This window comes from Tursiops truncatus, chromosome 10 (assembly GCF_011762595.2).
Source record: "Tursiops truncatus isolate mTurTru1 chromosome 10, mTurTru1.mat.Y, whole genome shotgun sequence".
Lineage (NCBI taxonomy): Eukaryota > Metazoa > Chordata > Mammalia > Artiodactyla > Delphinidae > Tursiops > Tursiops truncatus.
In genome coordinates, this window is record NC_047043.1 from 62642476 (window position 1) to 62661354 (window position 18879).

At 59.6% G+C, this 18879-nt stretch overlaps 2 protein-coding genes across 13 annotated transcripts in view; one reads left to right on the top strand and one right to left on the bottom strand.

Moving 5' to 3' along the window:
- The window catches only part of PTPN23 (protein tyrosine phosphatase non-receptor type 23), a 39887-nt gene extending 36418 nt beyond the window's left edge, over positions 1-3469 (top strand). For 3 of the 4 annotated variants that reach the window (XM_073811094.1, XM_073811093.1, XM_033864831.2), the window contains 6 exons: positions 73-1813; positions 1890-2074; positions 2168-2272; positions 2348-2486; positions 2574-2687; positions 2768-3469. In XM_073811094.1, coding sequence (XP_073667195.1) covers positions 73-1813; positions 1890-2074; positions 2168-2272; positions 2348-2486; positions 2574-2687; positions 2768-3247 — 2764 coding nt within the window. In that variant the 3' untranslated portion in view covers positions 3248-3469. The remainder of the gene's footprint in view (positions 1-72; positions 1814-1889; positions 2075-2167; positions 2273-2347; positions 2487-2573; positions 2688-2767) is intronic. The other variant, XM_073811095.1, reaches the window with a different exon arrangement.
- A 323-nt stretch (positions 3470-3792) lies between these two features.
- The window catches only part of SCAP (SREBF chaperone), a 90049-nt gene continuing 74962 nt past the window's right edge, over positions 3793-18879 (bottom strand). For 3 of the 9 annotated variants that reach the window (XM_073811096.1, XM_033864832.2, XM_033864833.2), the window contains exons 4-22: positions 17575-17732; positions 16538-16758; positions 16247-16352; positions 15253-15425; positions 14729-14855; positions 13185-13297; positions 12072-12166; positions 10366-10464; positions 9986-10204; positions 8884-9260; positions 8156-8344; positions 7870-8071; positions 7666-7781; positions 6894-7583; positions 5257-5339; positions 4984-5150; positions 4722-4802; positions 4326-4532; positions 3793-4188 (exon numbers count right to left, since the gene is read on the bottom strand). In XM_073811096.1, the coding sequence (XP_073667197.1) occupies positions 3943-4188; positions 4326-4532; positions 4722-4802; positions 4984-5150; positions 5257-5339; positions 6894-7583; positions 7666-7781; positions 7870-8071; positions 8156-8344; positions 8884-9260; positions 9986-10204; positions 10366-10464; positions 12072-12166; positions 13185-13297; positions 14729-14855; positions 15253-15425; positions 16247-16352; positions 16538-16758; positions 17575-17732 (3669 nt within the window). In that variant the 3' untranslated portion in view covers positions 3793-3942. Of the gene's footprint in view, positions 4533-4721; positions 4803-4983; positions 5151-5256; positions 5340-6893; positions 7584-7665; positions 7782-7869; positions 8072-8155; positions 8345-8883; positions 9261-9985; positions 10205-10365; positions 10465-12071; positions 12167-13184; positions 13298-14728; positions 14856-15252; positions 15426-16246; positions 16353-16537; positions 16759-17574; positions 17733-18879 lie in introns of all 9 variants that reach the window. The other 6 variants (XM_033864837.2, XM_033864836.2, XM_033864834.2 and 3 more) reach the window with 6 other exon arrangements.

Below are 18879 nucleotides of genomic sequence, written 5' to 3' on the forward strand. Positions count from 1 at the left end.
CGGCTGCAGCCGAGACCGAGGTCGGGCTGAGGGGATGGTGTGGCTCCGCTTCTTCCCTACCTCATCCTACAGGGAGCTGAAGAAGAAGCCGCCACCACGGCCCACGGCCCCAAAGCCGCTGCTGCCCCGCAGGGAGGAGGGCGAGCCAGTGGAGGCCGGGGACCTGCCTGAGGAGCTGCGCAGCCTGCCCCCCGACACCTTCCTGGGGGCCGCTGTCCCACTCCACTTCCCGCCCGGCCCCTTCCCCAGCTCTGCAGGCCCAGGACCCCACTATCTCTCAGGCGCCTTACCGCCGGGTACCTACTCGGGCCCCGCCCAGATGTTGCAGCCCAGGGGCCCCCAGGCCCTAGGGCACCCTGTGGTGGCCATGGCACCTGGACCTGCTCTCTACACAGCCGGGGCCTACACACCAGAGCTGGGCCTCGTGCCGCGATCCTCGCCACAGCATGGCATGGTGAGCAGTCCCTATGGTGGGGTGGGGCCCGGGCCCACCCCACCAGCTGCAGGCCTGCCCTCAGCCCCACCTCCCCAGTTCTCGGGCCCTGAGTTGGCTGTGGGGATTCGGCCAGCCACCACCACAGTAGATAGCGTCCAGGCCCCCATCTCCAGCCACACGGCACCACGGCCAAACCCTGCCCCTGCTCCTCCCCGGCCCCGCTTTCCGGGGCCGCCCCCCCAGCCACTGCCCGTGCCCTACACCTACCCGATGGGGGCCAAGCCACCCCTCGCAGCTCCCCCAGCCCAGCACCACTTTTCTCCTGGGATGCCCACAGGTTTTTCAGCCCCGAGGACTGGGCCCCAGCCTCATCCCACACGAGCAGTGTTTGGGCCCCAGCCTCCCCAGCAGCCCCTTCCACTCCAGCATCCGCACCTCTTCCCACCCCAGCCTTCAGGACTGGTACCCCCACAGACCCCCTATCCCTTTGCTCCTCAGCCTGGTGTCCTGGGGCAGCCACCGCCCACCCTGCATACCCAGCTCTACCCAGGCCCCTCTCAGGACCCTCTGCCCCCCCACTCAGGGGTGCTGCCTTTCCCCAGCACTGGGCCCCCTCAGCCTCCCCATCCCACCCTGGCATATGGTCCTGCCCCTTCCCCCAGACCCCTGGGCCCCCAGGCCCCCGCACTCTCCATTCGAGGCCCTCCGCCTGCCAGCCAGCCCGCCCCCACTCCCCACCTGGTGCCTTCGCCTGCCCCATCACCGGGGCCCGGCCCCGTCCCTCCTCGGCCCCCTGCAGCAGAGCCAGCCGTGTGTCTGCGCCGAGGCGCTGCGAGTGCGGATCTGCTCTCCTCCAGCCCTGAGAGTCAGCATGGAGGCGCTCAGCCTCCTGGGGGTGGGCAGCCCCTGCTGCAGCCTACTAAGGTGGATGCGGCTGAGGGCCGGCGGCCACAGGCCCTGCGGCTGATCGAGCAGGACCCCTATGAGCACCCGGAGAGGCTGCAGCAGTTGCAGCAGGAGCTGGAGGCCTTTCGGGGCCAGCTGGGCGATGCAGGGGCTCTGGACGCTATCTGGCGGGAGCTACAAGACGCACAGGAGCACGATGCCCGTGGCCGTTCCATCGCCATCGCCCGCTGCTACTCACTGAAGAACCGGCACCAGGATGTCATGCCCTACGACAGCAACCGTGTGGTGCTGCGCTCAGGCAAGGACGACTACATCAACGCCAGCCGCGTGGAGGGGCTCTCACCGTACTGCCCACCTTTGGTGGCCACCCAGGCCCCCCTGCCTGGTACAGCTGCCGACTTCTGGCTCATGGTGCATGAGCAGAAAGTGTCAGTCATTGTCATGCTCGTGTCTGAGGCCGAGATGGAAAAGGTGAGAGGGAGAGGTTGGGTGGGTGCCCAGAAGGGAAACTGGAAAACCAGCCCTAACTGCCCTGTTTGTCCTTCAGCAAAAGGTGGCTCGCTACTTCCCTACCGAGAGGGGCCAGCCCATGGTGCACGGTGCCCTGAGCTTGGCCCTGAGCAGTGTTCGCACCACCGAGACCCATGTGGAGCGGGTGCTGAGCCTGCAGTTCCGGGACCAGAGCCTCAAGCGCTCGCTCGTGCACCTCCACTTCCCCACATGGCCAGAGTTGTGCGTCTGCTGCCCTGGGCGGTGGTTGGGGGGCTGGGAGGGTGGTGCGGCCTTGGAGCAGGTCTGACTCAGAGACGCCACCCCACCCTGCAGAGGCCTGCCGGACAGCCCCAGCAATCTGCTGCACTTCATCCAGGAGGTACACGCTCATTACCTGCATCAGCGCCCCCTGCACACGCCTGTCGTCGTCCACTGCAGGTAGGTGTGGGTAGCTCCCGAGCGGCCCTTCTCTGGGGGCTCCTGGGCTGGCCTCACAGCCCCTTCCTGCCGCAGCTCCGGGGTGGGCCGCACAGGAGCCTTCGCGCTGCTCTACGCGGCTGTGCAGGAGGTGGAGGCTGGAAGTGGGATCCCTGAGCTGCCTCAGCTGGTGCGGCGCATGCGGCAGCAGAGGAAACACATGCTGCAGGAGAAGGTGAGGGCCCAGGCGGGAGCTGGGATGGGCCCTCCATCCTGGGTGACGGGCCCTGCCCGGCTGACCAGGCCCAATGCGCCCCTGCAGCTGCATCTCAGGTTCTGCCATGAGGCGGTGGTGAAACACGTGGAGCAGGTCCTGCAGCGCCACGGCATGCCCCTTCCGTGCAAGCCCTCGGCTGGCACCAGTGTCACACAGAAGGTGAGGGAGGGAGCCCCTGGGGGCTGCTGGGACTGACACTGCCTCGTGGACTCCATCTTCACCCACTCTTGTCTCCTCAGAATCACCTTCCTCAGGACTCCCAGGACCTGGTTCTCGGTGGGGATGTGCCCATCAGCTCCATCCAGGCCACTATCGCCAAGCTCAGCATCCGGCCTCCCGGGGGCTTGGATTTCCCGGCTGCCGGCCTGCCAGGCCCTGTAGAGCCCCCAGGCCTGCCGCCACCCAGCCTCCCAGAGTCCACCCAGCTCCCATCCTCCTCCCCACCCCCTCTCTCTTCACCCCTGCCTGAGGCCCCTCCGCCTGAGGAGGAGCAGCCGGTACCTGAGGTCCCCAGCCTGGGGCCCCCCTCCTCCTCCCTGGAGCTGCTGGCCTCCCTAACTCCTGAGGCCTTCTCTCTGGACAGCTCCTTGAGGGGAAAGCAGCGGATGAGCAAGCAGAACTTTCTGCAGGCCCATAACGGGCAGGGTCTGCGGGCTGCCCGGCCCACTGATGACCCCCTCAGCCTTCTGGATCCACTCTGGACACTCAACAAGACCTGAACAGGGTTTGCCTGCCTTGCACTACGTTGTCTCCCATGCCAGTCTGCCCCTCTTGAGGTGGGGCCTAGTCTTACTCCCATTCCTGCTGCCTTCAGCCCTGCCTGGCCCAGCCCACAGCTCTACAGGGTAGAGATGCATCACGGGTCTTGGGTCAGGTTCTGCTCCTTTGTGGGACCTGACATTTTCAGCTCTTTGCTGTTGAATAAACAAACCTGTTCTGTGGCCAGTGTCTCTGCTGAACGCTGCTCCCCGGGAGGTGGGGGGCTGGGCCCCAGCAGCACCACTTTCAGCGAGTGTGGAGGTGGAGGGGGTCACCTTGGTTTCCACACCTCTGAAGTGGTTAGGCAAGATGGCCTCTAGAGCTGGCTTGCTAAACTTCTCCAGCCTGTAAACTCTTCCTCTGACCTGTATGGCTTCTGGCAGGAGCTGCTCTGAGCTGAGAAAGGTCTAACCAAGTGCTGCACTTTAGGCACCGGGAGGGTGGAAATGATGCCAGAGCTCATCCAGGGGAAGACGCAAGTGGCGCACAAAGCCCCTGGCTGATGTGATTTTTAAAAAAAAGTTTAATATTACAGTCATGAGGCAGGACAGGACAGTTCAGAGGCAGCTTCCCAAAGATTCAGCTCTTCCCCCAGTCCAGGTCCAGCACATTGCCCCACAGAGCACCCCAGCCAGACGGGCAGGGAGGCCCACCCTCAGTCCAGCTTCTCCAGCACAGAGGGCACGTATACTAGGCTGAGCTCGCTGCCAAAGTTGCAGACAATGGCAGCATTGTCCAGCACCAGGATCTGGCGGGCCGGCTGGGCCTCACTGTTCTTCCCCAGGTAGACTGTCTGTAACAGGTCCCCGTAGTTTAGGTCCCAAAAGGAAACACAGCCCTGGCCGCCGGTCACCAGCAGGTTGTCTGAGATGACACCCAAGCTTGCACCACAGCCCAGGTCCTGGAGGCAAGGACAGGACAGGCTCGGTGTCTTGAATCCTTCCCTAAAATACCGAGAATCCCGTGGCCCCCAACATGCCTACCTGCTGAATGGAGTAGAGCCTGATGCCTGTGCTGCGTGGCCCCCAACATGCCTACCTGCTGAATGGAGTAGAGCCTGATGCCTGTGCTGCGGTCCCAGATGCTGATGAGGTCATCTAGGCCACTGCTGATGACACAGGAGGTGGTACAGGTGAGGGAGGTGACATCCCCACGGTGAGCGAACATGTGGCTGACCCGGCTGCCCGTCAGCACATCCCACAGGCAGATGGCCCCATCTTGTCCTCCACTGGCCAGCACCATGGTCTAAGGGAACAGGCACAGGAGAGCTGGTCACGGTGGTGAAACACCTCTGTCCACAAGGGTGGCTTAGTGCCCTGGTGGGTGGGAGCCCTCACTCTGCTTCACAGAGGCCCTTGGGGACCAGCTCCCAGGAGTTAGAAACAAGGGCTATGGGCCTGGCTTGGTACCCCGCACCCCACCCACGGCCCTCACCTGGTCAATGTACACAGTCGTGATGGCCCCTGAGTGGCCTTGCAGGGTGAAGAGGCAGCATGAGTCCTCCAGACGATACACCTGGGGCAGGAACAGGTATCAGATTCTGGTCTCTCTGGGATTTTCCAAATCACACTTTGGCCAGGAATTCCCTTCCACAGTTCATCCAGGACACCTCCAGCCACTCCCTGACTGACCCCATGTGCTCCCCACCCCCTGTGTTGGGCCACCCCAGTGCCCAAGAGATGGTGCCAACACTTACTCTCAGTGTGTGGTCCTGGCTCCCAGTCACGAGGCGCCCGGCAGCTGCCTTCAGGGCTGTGATGGGCTTCTGGTGTGCACAGGGCACCGTGTGGGTCAGGTGACAAGCCACTGCATCACTGCTGCTGTACATAGGGGATGTGGGGGAACTGCCCCGCCCCGGGGCCCCTGGGGATAACAGGCCAAGTGAGGGATCTCCGAGAAGACACCCTGCAGGCAGCCCCTCTGCTCCACCCACCAGGTGCAGGCACCAGCCCAGCCCAGGTCCCCTGACCTCGGAACTGCAGGGGGCTGAGGGCAGTGTGAGTCTCCAAGGAGAAGAAATCAAGGGAACCGTTGAGCCGGGCAGCCACAATCCTGGAAGAGAAGAGCGGCTGTCAGGTGGCTCTCCCTCAGAGCCCCCAGCTTTGGGGCTGAGCACCGCGGGCCCTTGACAGGCCCGTCCCACTGGTTCTGGGAACAGTGGAGCCATGAGGGACCGTGGCCAAGAGGGAAGCACAGGTGCTGGGGACCAGGTTGCAACTCCAATTATTAACCTCTGTGCCTCAGAGTCTTCATCTGTGAAATGGGAACAACTGTACCCACCTCACAGCGTGGTCATGAGGAGTAAATGAGCTAGTATGTGTAAAGTGGTACCTGGGGAACATCATGTAAGACTGGAAATTAAAAACAAACAAGGGGTATAGGCAGTCCCCCTCCACAGCCTGGAGCTAAAGGAAAGGCTTCAGGGGAAGAGAAGTAGGACGTAAGGTGGGGCCTATGTTTTACAGCCACAGAAGGTGTTGCTGTCTCCATCACAGAAAAGCAGCTTCGACCCCAGCAACACCTGCTCCATTTCTTTTTTCCACAAAGATTATTCTCCACTGCCCCTGATTCCTAGGCACAGGATGATGGGCAGAGATGGAGACATTTGCCCTGTGGCCCCAAAGCTTTGACGTGAGTGGGGTTCAAAATCTTACTCCAGCAAAGGGCAATGCACATCTTCACCTCTGCCCATAATCTGAAGGATCTATGGCAGAGATGGGGAAGGCACAGCACAGGGGTGGAGGGAGAGACCATGGAACTTTGGGGGTTGAGCTGAGACATGTGGGCTTTCCCTAAAATTCAAAAAAAAAAAAAAAAAAAACACACAGCAGGGGAGAATTTCCAAGCGTGGAGAACCCAGTGAACTTGGCCAGACTGCAGGGTAGGATGTTAGCTAAGTAAGGCCTGAGCAAGAAGGCTGGCAATGGCAGGAATGACAGCAGCAGCCAACAGAAACTGAGAGGTAAGAGCAAGGGGTATCCCCACCCCGAGAAAATGAGGCTCCAGCTTTAGCTTAGACGGTGGGGCCACAAACGGTCAGGGACCCTGCAAGGAAGAGCCAGCATGGGTCAGGCAGGTAAAGCGTTCAGCAAAGGCACCTAGTCATGGGTGAGGCCCAGGTTTCTCAGCCCAGAGGTGGGAGCTCAAGCCTGAGAAGCCGGGAATCCTCCTCTCCCAGGGAGTGTGTGATCGAGCCCTGGGAACACCCAGCCAACAGCCGTGCTGAGGAGGGAGGCGAGGACAGTGTCCAGCATCAAAGGGGAAGAAAAGACGGTTCTTCTGAAAATGCATTTTTCTGGAACTGAAAACCCAGGATACCTAGAAAGGTCAGTATTGACAGGCTACCTAGAGCAACTTTCACTTCAGAAGGGTGAGGAGAACTGCTCACTCTCCGTGTGCCAGGCCCTATTCTAAGTGCTTCCTACCTGTTAACTCTTGGAGCTGTCACCCTCCCACTGAGGTGGACTACCTGCTGTTCACAGGTGTGGGGCTTGGCACCGAGTAGGGAAGTCAAGTCACACACCAGTGAAGGGGAAGCAGGGCTCAAACCTCACAGTGTGCGGGGCTGTCTAGGGTTGAGGCAGGCATCCTAGCTAGCACTCGCACCTTTTGTCCAGGAAGACGAGGGCCGTGATGCCCGAGGAGACCTCCTCGCTGCTGCAGCGCAGAGTGCCCTCGATGGCGTCCCACACCTGCAGGCCCAGAGGCTGTGAGCACCTGCGAGCTAGGAGGGCCCACAAACCCCCTGCACAGACGTCCCCTCTGCCCACCTCCAGCCGGCCACTGCTCCGCCCCACCACGATGAGGCTGCCCTGCAGCTCCAGGCTCCAGATGGAGCCATCTGCGCTGGGGGCCCAGGCGAGGGAAGGGGAGCCCTTCTCGGGAGGAAAGCCCCCCTCGTCCTCAGGGGCCTGGGGCAGCGTGGGCCCGGGCGAGGGTGGGCGCAGGGCTGGTGTGTGGACGGGAGCCATTCCCTCCTCCTGGTACAGTCGCTGCACCAGGTGGCTGAAGTCATAGCCTGGGGAGGCCTGAGCACGGCGGCAGCCCGCCCGGTACCGGGGCTCGGGCTGAGCGGGCTCTAGGAGCTGTGGCTGCGCTGAGAAGTTGGTGTCGATCAAGCAGGTGAGGTCCGGCTGGTCCCCGAAGAGGGAAGTTGGCGGAGGGCCCCGGGGACGATGCCGTAGTGGAGGACTGTCCCCAGGCTCCTCTGGGCCACCCTTCCCACCGTCCGACAGCCGTTCCCAGCTCTCCTGAGCCTCCAACACGCTGCCAACACCACTGTCCTGGCGCTGCCTGCTGGGGGGTGGGGAGGGTGGGGTGAGGACAGTGGGGCACAGATGCAGGGCAGGGCATGGGTGGGAGGTGGGGGGGTACCTACCCCAGGTGTGGGATGCGAGTGAGGCAGTCTCCAGTCTGCGCGTCCCACACACACACGTGGCCTGCCAGGCAACAGCTCACCAGCAGCATCCCGTCACTGGCCAGACACTCGATGTCCTGCGGGAGCACAGCATGGACATGGGCACGGGCGCTGGTGTCTGCGCGGCCCAGGCCTCAGGCGCCCCCAGCTCCCGCCCGTGCTCACCATGAGGTGCCCGCGCAGCACCAGGGGCACAATCTCTGTCTCAGGTGGCGCGTAGCCGTAGTCATCACAGGGCAGCTCCCCACGCCGCCGCCGCCCGGGCCCCGAGCCGGGTTGCCCGTAGTTGCGAGGGCAGAGCACGCGGTATAGGCAGAGCAGCAGCAGCACGAGGACGATGCCCGAGGCCAAGCCGAGTGCTGCCACCCTGCGCCGGGCGGAGCCTGGTGAGGCGTGCCCCTTCCCCCCACCCCCGTCCCTGCCAGCTGCCCCCCTCCCTTGTGGGCCTTACTTGTACAGGGTGATGTCTCTGTGCGCCTGCGCCGTGCCTGGCCCCTTGGGGCCGGCCTCCCAGAGCCCACCCTGCCCAGGCCGCGGCGGGGGCCAGGCACTGCGGCCGTCCTGAGGGTGCCGCCCCTCCAGGGCCTCCCTCGGGTTCAGGCGGAGCGTGACTGGGATGACAGGCAGCAGGCTGATGTACCTGGGGCCGGGCAGCGGGCAGCCTCAGCAGAGATGCCCTCGGAAGGGACCCCCCCTCCTGCTGCTGCCCCAGTCCCCCTCTCTGCTCTTCACACGGGACTCAGCTCAACCTGCCAGGCTCCAAGAACACCCTCTCAGGACAGTCTTCCCAGCATGGGCTGGGGCAGCAGAGGTAACGTCCCTCCCCAGCTCAGCTCTGGCACCCCAACCTTGGTCTGTCACAGAAACCGGCAGCCAAGCCATCACTGCCATGTCTGTCACCCATTGTGGCTCAGAGTGGGTGGAAGTGAGTGAGGTGCATCTCATTCTGGCCAAGTGGCTGACAGCAACCTATGACTCCCCAGAGCAGGGCCCTGGGCTACTCTTAGGTTGTGGATGCTTGGAGCCCTGGCTCCTACTTCACAACCTTAGGGGTGTTTATTTGAAAGGAAATGCAGAATTCAAACCAGAGGGTCTCCCTCCTAAAGGGAAGGGATGCTCTGGGGACAGTGAGCTGACATCACCAGGTGGGGAGGTGGAACCTGGCACAGCCCAACTCACCTCTTGGCCAGTGTGATGTTGTAGTAGCTGAAGAGCGTTGGCCAGTGGCGGAAGGACAACTTCCTCCAAAGTTCCTCATCCTCAGTCCCCCAGGTTACCTCTGGGGCTGGGCTATCATGGATGCCCTCAGCTGGAGCCCCAGGCTCGGGCAGCTCCCCTGGCAATGTCTGGTTCTCGGGTAACTTAGAGGCACCAGGTGGGAAGATGGAGAAGGCGGGGTCCGGGTGGCTGGCAGGCAGCACACCACTAGGCACAGGCATGGAAGCCAGGGCGCCCTCGCCCAGAGGGCTCTGCTCTGTCACCTGGGCAGTGAGGTATGTGCGCAGCCCTGCTGGGTCTGTGTACACCAGGATGCCAATCCAGACAACGGTGCCAGCCTGCAGTGGGGCATCGGGTGCTCAGCAGGACCTCTGGGAGGAACGGACAGCCCCAACCTGTCCTACCCTCCTGCCTTCCCAAGTCCTCCCACTATGACTGGGGGCCAACTGCCCCCCAGAGGGACCTAGTTCCCTTTCCATGGTCGGGGTTTGGGACTCCTGGCCTGGAAACAGAGGTGCACCCTTAGGTTTGTTACAGAACTTTCCCATCTCCAAACCCCATCTCAGCTTGGGCCAGAAAGCTGCTACCTTTCCCATGGTCAGCATGGCCAGAGGGACCAGCGGCATGACCTGCTCCACGGACACCACGGGTCCTAGTCCTCAGAGGGCCTCAGCCTCGCTGCCGTCTCACTTCAACTCCTTAGGAGAGGCCCACTGACCAGAGGCCAGCCCTGCTCCTTCTCCCCTCTGCCCAGCCCAGCATTTTCTGATGCCTGCACAGTGAACCCTGACTCAGGCAACCATGGTGGCTCCATCCCAGAGCACCCCGTCCTGGGTCACCCTGGGGAGACGACTCCTCTCCCTGCCAACCTCGGCTACCTCTCCAAAGATAGGCTTATCACCCCAGAAACCACCAGGGTCTGGGCAGGAGGGCAGAGTGGGTGGCTTCCCAAAGCCAGGCTTCAAGAGGCCATGAAGGCCTGAGGGGCACCCCCCACCTCCAAGGCAAATGCAAAATGCAAGAGGGACTTGAGCGCTGGCCCTCGGGCAGGGGTGGCAGGTACCATGATGAGGCGCTGTGCCAGGCGGGTTCGGGCCAGGAAGTAGACGACACGCAGCCTCTTGGGGAGCCGCAGGTTTCGAAAGGAGGACGGTTGCAGTGTGATGGTGTGGGGTGTGGACGGCCGCACAGCCAGCTGCCGCTCGAAGCGTGCTGGCCGCCCCGCTGGCTTAGCTGGGGGCAGGCAGGCCTCAGGAGGCAGCCGCTTGTTCAGGTCCGCTAGCTGTTGGGGGTGCAGTGGTCAGGGCCCAAAGCTGCTGTCCAGAGGCTGTCCGCAGGGGGCTGCTGCCCTGCCCGAGGCCTGCCCCTCTCTCACCCAGAGATCCCCTGAGCACAGCCAGGGATGCGGAGGAGGTGGGTGGGCAGGGCTCAGCCCAGTCCTACCTCCATCCGGCGAATGTCAATGGACAGGACAGTGGTGAAAAACAACATCTGAAGGAAGAAGTCAGACACCAGGCCCACGACGGCAAAAAGACAGAACTCCTGGAATTAAGCAGATGAGGGGACACCATGACCTCACGGCCCAGCACCCAGAGAACCAGTTCCGTGCCTGCAGGCACCTCGGAATCTGTAGGGCAGTTTCAGGCAAGGCACAGCAGAGAGAAAGAAAAGAGATGTTGGTAGTTCTGAAATCTGGGAGCGGCCAAGGAGGATAATGCAGCCGCTACCTCCCTCCCCACAAGGGGCAGCAGAGACCTCCCCCCAACCCCCACACCTTTACCCAGAGAAGGCTGATGCCCGAACTTGGAGGTGAGGTGCCTTGACCCAACTTGGAAAGTTCTTTTTTTTTGGCTGTACGCGGGCCTCTCACTGCTGTGGCCCTTCCCGCCGCAGAGCACAGCCTCCGGACGCGCAGGGTCTGTTTACGGCCCAGCCGCTCCGTGGCATGTGGGATCCTCCCGGACCGGGGCACGAACCCGTGTCCCCTGCATCGGCAGGCGGACTCTCAACCACTGCGCCACCAGGGGAGCCCCAACTTGGAAAGTTCTGAGCCCCACCAGCCTGCTACCCAAAAAGCCCTCCCTGACTGAGCCCCTGGCCCTGCTCACGTGCCATGGACCGACACCTACCTAGAGCCCAGGCCTGGCCTGGTTTGGGGGCTCTCAGAAATATTCCTGGCCAGTGACCACACTGGACCAATGAAAGGAAGCGAAGAGCTCAGGGGGGAATTAATTCTGCCCTGAAACTGAAAAGGGGTGGTCTCTCTGCTCCCCAAGCCCTGTGGATAGATGGAATTTTCTCAGATTTAAGTTTTTCTCCCCTGCCCTTGTTGCGACCTCTGGCACATCACCATGGCTTCTACTCAAATGTGGGGTAAGACGAAGGATGGAGCACATGGTGGCACCGTGGTCATGTCAGCTCTAATGTCCTAAGACTGCCCGTATCCTGCAGACGCCCTCTGGCAGGGGTGGGAGCCTGAGGCCCCTGTGGTCTCAGCTCATCCCCAAACCTCAGCAGGCCTGCATGCTGTCGGGGAAGGACAGGGAGGGGATGGCTCTTCACTCCCTTCGCACAACTTGTCCTGGAACCGGCAGCAACAGTCTGGGCTTCTGACTCAGTGTGGGTTCACCCCCACCTCTGCTCACAGCCCCACAGCTGGGCCAGGGCTCTGGGCAATGGCCGGTGGCCCTCCCAGGGTGCGGGCCATGTGTTCAGAGGCTGCAGGGGTGGGTCAGGGCTCGGGTCAGGAAAGGCAGGAAGGGCCCGGTTCAGGGGCCCCAGCGTGTTCTGAGATCTGGGAAACGAGGTCTGACTGGACTGCACAGCGGGCAGCCAGCCTCTGCTGCACCCACCAAGCCCCCTCCTGCCACTTGGGTGAATGAGAGACAGGCAGCGAGGGGCAAGGACAGGGTCAAAGGCAGAGGCTGCCAGGCTGGGAGCTCAATCCCGTGGCCCATTCTCGGCTCACTGAGTCCTCCTCCTGAACCAGCTACGCCAGGACCACCCTGTGCACGGTGACAGCCATCTTGCCAGCAGAGGGCCCACCTCATGGGTGAGGGTGGCAGTGTAGAGCGGGTGTGCCCCGCACAGCTGGGGAGACAGCAGCTGGCTCCATGCTCACCTAAGCTACAGCCCTGGAGGGGCCTTACCTGGATGGCAGGCACAAGGGTAAAGTAGCCAATGAGAATGATGCCCAGCTCTGTGGCCATGTTCTTCATGATGGACCAGCTCTCATTGCTTAGGCCTGCAGAGGACGACAACAGGACCATGGGGCCAGCACGTGACTGCTGTCCACTACGTGTCTGCACACAACCACATGGGGAGCCTTCTGAGGCAGCCATTCCACCAAAGCGCCCCAAGCCTCAGGACCCTGCCAGTGCCCGGGCTCCAAGGTGCTGCTGTCACAGCTGCTGCAGGGAAGGAGGGTTTGGAGGGTCCAGGGGAGAGCTACAACCATCAGAGGAAGGGAGAAGCAGGGTGTGAGTTGAGCAAACCCAAGAGGAGAGCCAAGTGACCCCAAAGCTGGCACATCCAGCCTCACATGCTGTCCTCGTCGGGTGTGCATGGTCTGTCTGCACGTGGGAGCATGGCTCGAGAGACAGAGGAGGTCGCTGTGTGCTACCTCAGCCCCTCCCTGGGCCCCAGACTATCACACAGTCTCCTGCTTAAAGCTGAGCGCCTAGTGGACAGCGGCCATTTCCCCTAGTCTCCTCAGAACCCTACATCTAGTGCAGAGCCTGGCCTCTCACAGAAGCTCACAGAGGTTTGCTGATTGAACAGCCTGCCCCCAGCCCTGCTCCCACAGATAGGGGGTGAGGAGGACGAGGAGGTGCACGAGCTCAGACCTCCAGGCTCTTTTCTCGCTTTCGCCAGAACCCCAGATCCCCAGCTCCTGCCACGGAGGCCACAGGGGGCTTTCCTGACAGCTGTGGAGGCAGCGTCTCTGAGGTGACCAGCTTCAGGGGCCTGGGCCTCATGTGATGGAGTGAGGCAGGAGGAGAAAAGACCAGGTGCCAGCCTGACGAAGGGTCAAACATATGAGCCCCGCAGCAGAGTCTGGTTTGCTTTCTGACTGACACGTGAACCAGGACGAAGCACGGCCTGGTGACTCCACGGTTCCTCAGGGCTCATGCTAACAAGCTGCCATGTGACGCTGGAGGCCACAGCAAGGGAGGCTCCTGGGCTCCCCGTTTCCTCAGCCGGAAGAGGTAGCACAGCCCCCCTCCCCTGCCCTAGTGCACCCCGCACTCCCCACCTGTTACCTTGGGCGATGCGCAGCTTCACCTCGAGGTCCACTGGGGTGGAGACCACTGACTTGGTGAGCACCAACACGTTCTCGAGCCCAATGACCACCACGAGGTAGGGGAAAATCTCACTGGGGACAGAGAGGGAGAGGGTGAGCAGAGCGCTGAGGAGGGCCCCTGACACACAGCGGGTTCTCAACGGGTTTGGGTCCCGGGGGGCTATGGGGTTGGCACCCTACAGTGGGGGCTGCTGAGCGACTCGCACAGCACAAGACTGACCCCCCGTCCCAGGAGGGCCTCTGTCTGCACGGCTCTCAGCTTTCAGGCAGGCTTCGAAGCCGTGCGGGGAGAGAGCGACCACCCCCATCTCCATCCATCCAGCACGGCGGAGAGAGGCCCCTGGGCTGCCCAGCTGCCAGAGCACAGCTCTCGGGGCCTCCCCACACCAGACTTCCACATTGGCCAGAGACCACCCAGCCAAGTCATCAGGACTAAATGGAAGGGGGATGAGACCAGCCTAAAGCCCTACTCGCCTCTGTGGAGAAGCTGTGTTTGGAGACGAGCAATTGTTTCTAAAGAAAATTCTCCTAGCTCTCTGAGACCAGAGGCTCCCACTACCAGTAACGGTCTATGAGGGAAGTCTAGGCACAAAGAACACCAGCCGAGGCAAACCTCACTGGGGTCTCCACTGTAGAGCAGTGGAAGTGGGGGGTCTGAGGGCAGAGCAGACAGCTCTGGCGGGAGGGGGCGTTTAGCACCATCACCTTTAGGAAAGGAAGCAGTTCTGTGATCAAGGAAGGTAACAGAAAACACAAAATCGCTGTTCCTGAGACCAGTCTGACAAGCCAAGGCAGGGCACAGGCCAACTGGCAGTACTAACGGACGGGCAGGTGGGGCCCAGCAGAGCTGAGGAGACTGAAGCCCGAGGACACACCCAGGGAAGGGTTTTCAGACCACGTTTCATAGAGAAATGGCAGGGAAAGCAAACCGTGGAAAGGTGACAAATTAGAATGTGTTTATGTCCTATGTCTTTTAAAAAGCTCACTCTAACGTTACCTATTTTATTAGGCATTTAAATGTTTTAATAGTAAGAAAGGAAGAAATGTCCCTTCCCTGTCACACCCATCTATGGCTTAAGCCATCAAGAAGCAATTTGCACGTGTATACATAATATACAAATACACACATACAAATCCATATACCCTATACAAACACACAATACATACCCATATATATATATGCATAAACACACACATATGCATATATAAATACCTATCCCATATACACACACAGAAAAATACACATGAACATACATACACACACACATAACTATATATGTATTATATGTAAATATAGATATACTTTGTATATACATATGTATGAACACAAATCAGATAACTTAAAAGAGGAAAAAAATGTACCTCTTAAATGCCAAAATAACCATGTGAGAATACGGGGTAACAGCAAGTGTCCAGTGCAGGGCAGGCCAAGTGCCCAGAGGTGCAAGGTCCTCCGGCCTGCGGTCCCACCCTGCCACCCAGTGGAGCCTGCTCGGGACCTACCCGCCGTTGAGGGTGGGCGTCAGGCCGAAGAGTGTGCAGAGCCCCACCGACATGAGCAGCGAGCTAAGCACTGTGACCACGGCGGCCAGAGCCAGCCCCCACTTGGACTTGACCATGTCGATCTTGCCTGGAGGGCAGAGAGGGTACATCAGGATAGCATCTCCCCAGAGCCTGGCACACACAGGCCCTTCTAAACTGAGCTCCTAGGAGGGGAGCATGCCCTGACAGTTGAGGAAGGGAAGGCCCCGGTTTGACCAAAGAAGGTATACACTTCCCAGTCTCAGGGGCATAGTGTGTCCTTTGGGAACCCTTACCCAAGATGGGACTTTTCTTGAGAAGTAAGAGGAGCCCTGGACCCACCCGAGCCCCTGAGACTCTGTGGGGGTGGTGAAGCCCCAGTTTTTGTAACCACCAAGTATGTTCTACATCTCTGCCTGGGCCACCTGCACAGGCAGGGAAGGGGGTGATCTGGAAATGCCCGTATTAGCTCAGACAAAGCCCCAGCCTCCTTGCCGTGGACCTACGCGTGGAGAAGTAGATGTAGGCAAACAAGATGATGTAGGTGGTCACAAGGGGGATGAGCTCAGCGATGCCAATCTCCTCCTTGAAGTGCACGTGGACCAGGCTCTCTGCCCGAAGGCTGCAGTTGGGGCTGGGGTGCAGGAGCATCAGGCGGGCCCGCAGGCTGCCCAGAAACCTGGTCATGGAGTGGGGTCGGGTAGATGGACTGTACCTCTTGGTCCAGGGGACAAAGACAATCCCTGAAAGGAAGGTCTGTCGGGGCTTCCCTCCTCCCCCTGTGTTGGAGGGAGCTTCTCTGTAGTGTCTAACCTTCCCTCCAGTCTCCAGGGTGGGGTGGTGGGGGGTTGGAAGAATTAAAACGTTGGCAAAGGTGTCTCAGGACCTCCCCCTCAGCACCCCATTCCCAACCGATCACCCTACTCCGACTGCCAAAGGCCCAGAACAGCCAATCAGCAGCATCCTACAGGACCTTGCTGGGAGCTATCTGCAGCAGTCTGCTGGGAAGGTTCTGAGGTCACATGGGGCTCAGTAGTAACCAGCTGGGGACCCCTACCCTAGGCTCAAGAGAGACCACTGGAGGCACCAGGACACTGAATGTGCCAGCCCTGCCTTCGTCCCTATTCTTTTTTTTTTGGCCATGCAGTGCAGAATGCAGGTCTTAGTTCCCCGACCAGGGATCAAACCCATGCCACCCCCGCCCCTGGAATTGGGAGTGCGGAGTCTTAACCACTGGACCATCAGGGAAGTCCCGGCGTCCCTTATTCTTTTTTTTTTTTTTTTCTATCACCCCTTATTCTTAACCAGCTGTCAGGTCATCCCACTCAAGTGTCAGCAAACAGCACCCTTCAGCCTAAGGGATATCAACATTTCTACAGGAGGCCTGAGAACTCCAAGTTCCCAGGGGGCATTCTGGACACTCTAACCAGAACAAGTACTAGTCAAAGCCTCCTGTCATTCCACAGCCCCGTCAGGAGCCCTGAGCGTTGATGGCCTTACCTGGCATCATAGTGCTGGAAGACCAGGGTGATGGTATACGAGACCAGCCTCTTCCTGGTGTAAAGGCTCACTCCACTGTACTTTCCAGGGACACCGAACAGCAAGTCTGCAGACAGAACGCAGCAGGTGCTGACAAAGGAACGGCAGCTACTGTAGAGACACCAGGGCCCCTCTCCACCCCCATCTTTGGAAACTAGGGGTAACCCCTGATCTGCCAGAGCAGCCATCAAAGAGGACGTGGTGACCAACAGGCCCTCTGGCGGGTTCTCAAGGAACCTGCCCTGGGGGTACCTTTGAGCGTGGCCGAGGTCTGCAGGGTTTTAGGTTCGTGTTGATGGATGGTTCCGATGATGTCAGGATCAGCATGGAAGTGTTCCCGGTCATTCTGCCAGAAGTTCCCAGGGGACAGCAGCAGGCATCCGTGCTCGGGTAGGAGGTTCCGGAGCTTCCTGAGGCCTGGCAGCAGGTCGGTCACCTGCAGGCATACCTCCTCCAGGCTCCTGGTCCCGGAGCTGTGTGGGAGACAGGACGAGGCACCTGCTGTGTCTGCTAGCACAGGATAGGCCCACTGCACTTACGAGGTCTCCTCCGTCATCAGGCTCCCAGATGCCTGGTATACCAAAGAGCCTGAGAACCAGGGCAGCAGGGGAAGTTCTTCCAGGTGGTCAACAACCAAACCATGTGGCTGTCTGACCTTCAAAGCGCATGTGGACCCCAAAAGCCCATCACCTCTGAGGAGAGGCAAGATCTGGGAGTGTGCACAGCCCCACTCACTAGAATACCTTGGCCAGTTCAGCAGGCAGAGGGGATAGGGTGAAAATCAAGGGCTTTGTCTTGTTCACCAAAATGCCTGTCAAAGCCCTCAGCTAACTAAAACCCAGCAGTGAGGCAGCTTACAAAGACAGCACACTCCAGAGAATCACTGGGGGGCGCGGATTTCAGAAGTGTACCCCCAGGGACAGCTTGCTTCTTGTCAGCATGGCCACCACCATGAGATTCACATCTCACAACCCCTAGGCAGTGGCCCTCTGGGTCACGAGTCCAACAGACCTCAGCTTGTCACAGGGTTGGCCCAGTGGATACCTAGTCTGTCTGAGACCTGGCAACAAAGCTCAGGGCTCTACCTGTGCCATCTGCACAGGTCCAAGGGGAACACAGCCACAGTGGACCCACAAGCATGCTGAGAAAAGCAAAGCGAGCCCACCCACCTCTTTCTCACTTGCTCACCTTCCACAGAGCTGGCTGGCTCAATGGACTTACACTGAGGGCTGCTCCCTCCCTTCAATACAGAGCTGGATCAGGGAGGCTGCGGTCCCAGGGAGGGATACCTGTCTCTCAGCACATGGTTCCGGATCTCCTCCACCAGCTGGAATGCCCGGGAAAGAGGTGAGCGGAACACATCTACTGCCAGGAGGTTCTTGTGCCAGGGAGATACTGAAGACTTCACAAATATCTGCTGGATATAAGCCACCGGGGCACCCACGTACTGCGGAAGAAACGGGGGAGGGTTAGAAAGGTCAGCTCAGCACAAGAGGGAGAAACATGGCCCGTACTCAGAAAGGATTTACTGAGCACCTACTACGGGCAAAGCAATGCGGGGCCAACAGGACAGGCCTTCAAAAATAAAGATGTCCAAAGGGACTTCTTACCACTTAATGAACCACTTTCCTACACATTTTCCAATAGAATAGGGGTTGCCAAACTATGGCCACAGGACATAAATTGAGCCTGGCACCTGTTTTTCTAAATAAAGTTTTCCTGGAACGCAGCCATACCCACCCCATTCTGCACTGTTCCTCTTTCATGCAACAATGAGAGGTGAGTGTTCACGACAGATGGCATGACCCACAAAACCTAAACAAAACCTGTATCTCTAGCCCTTGATGCAAAATGCCTGCTGACCCTGCAATAGGCCATAAGCTCCCCAAAGGGTGTAGCCTATCTTGCCGATCCTGGTTTGGCCACTTGCAGGTCACTGGTTTTTGAAGCTCAACAGACCCAGTTCTAAATCTCTACTCTCCAACTGTATGGCCTTGGAAATGTTTTTGACTTCTCTGGATTTTAATTTCCTCAGTGAAAGGGAGATAATGACATTCACCCTGCAGCATCACTACGATTTGCGCACAAGCACACGCACGCACACACACACACACACACATAAACAGCGCATGCAGAGACTTAAGTGCCGATGGAAACACTAACAATAACAGGTGTGGCACATCGTCTCACTGACCCCCAAAACAGTCCTATGAGAAGCAAAGTGACTCTCTAGGGTTTCAGGACTCAAGAAGGATGGTGTGAGGATGCAAACCCAGGTCTCCTCGTTGAACACCACACTTTTCTCACTAGAACCTGCCATCTATCCTTAAAGAGCTAATATGCACTTAAGTGACAAAAGTGACACACATGTAATAGGCGAGGAATGACTTCCAGCGACGGATGTGTCAAGGAGCACCCCCAAAACAAGGTACTGGACTAGCTGCAGCAGAGTTATGGCCAGAGAGGAGCTGACTGGAAGCACGAGGTGGGGAAGGGTTGGTGGAAGAGGGGCAGTGAGGGCCTCTGAGGAGCAGCCTGGACAGCATAGAGGAGTCCTGGCAGGTAATAATGGAACTCACAGCAAAAATGAGAGG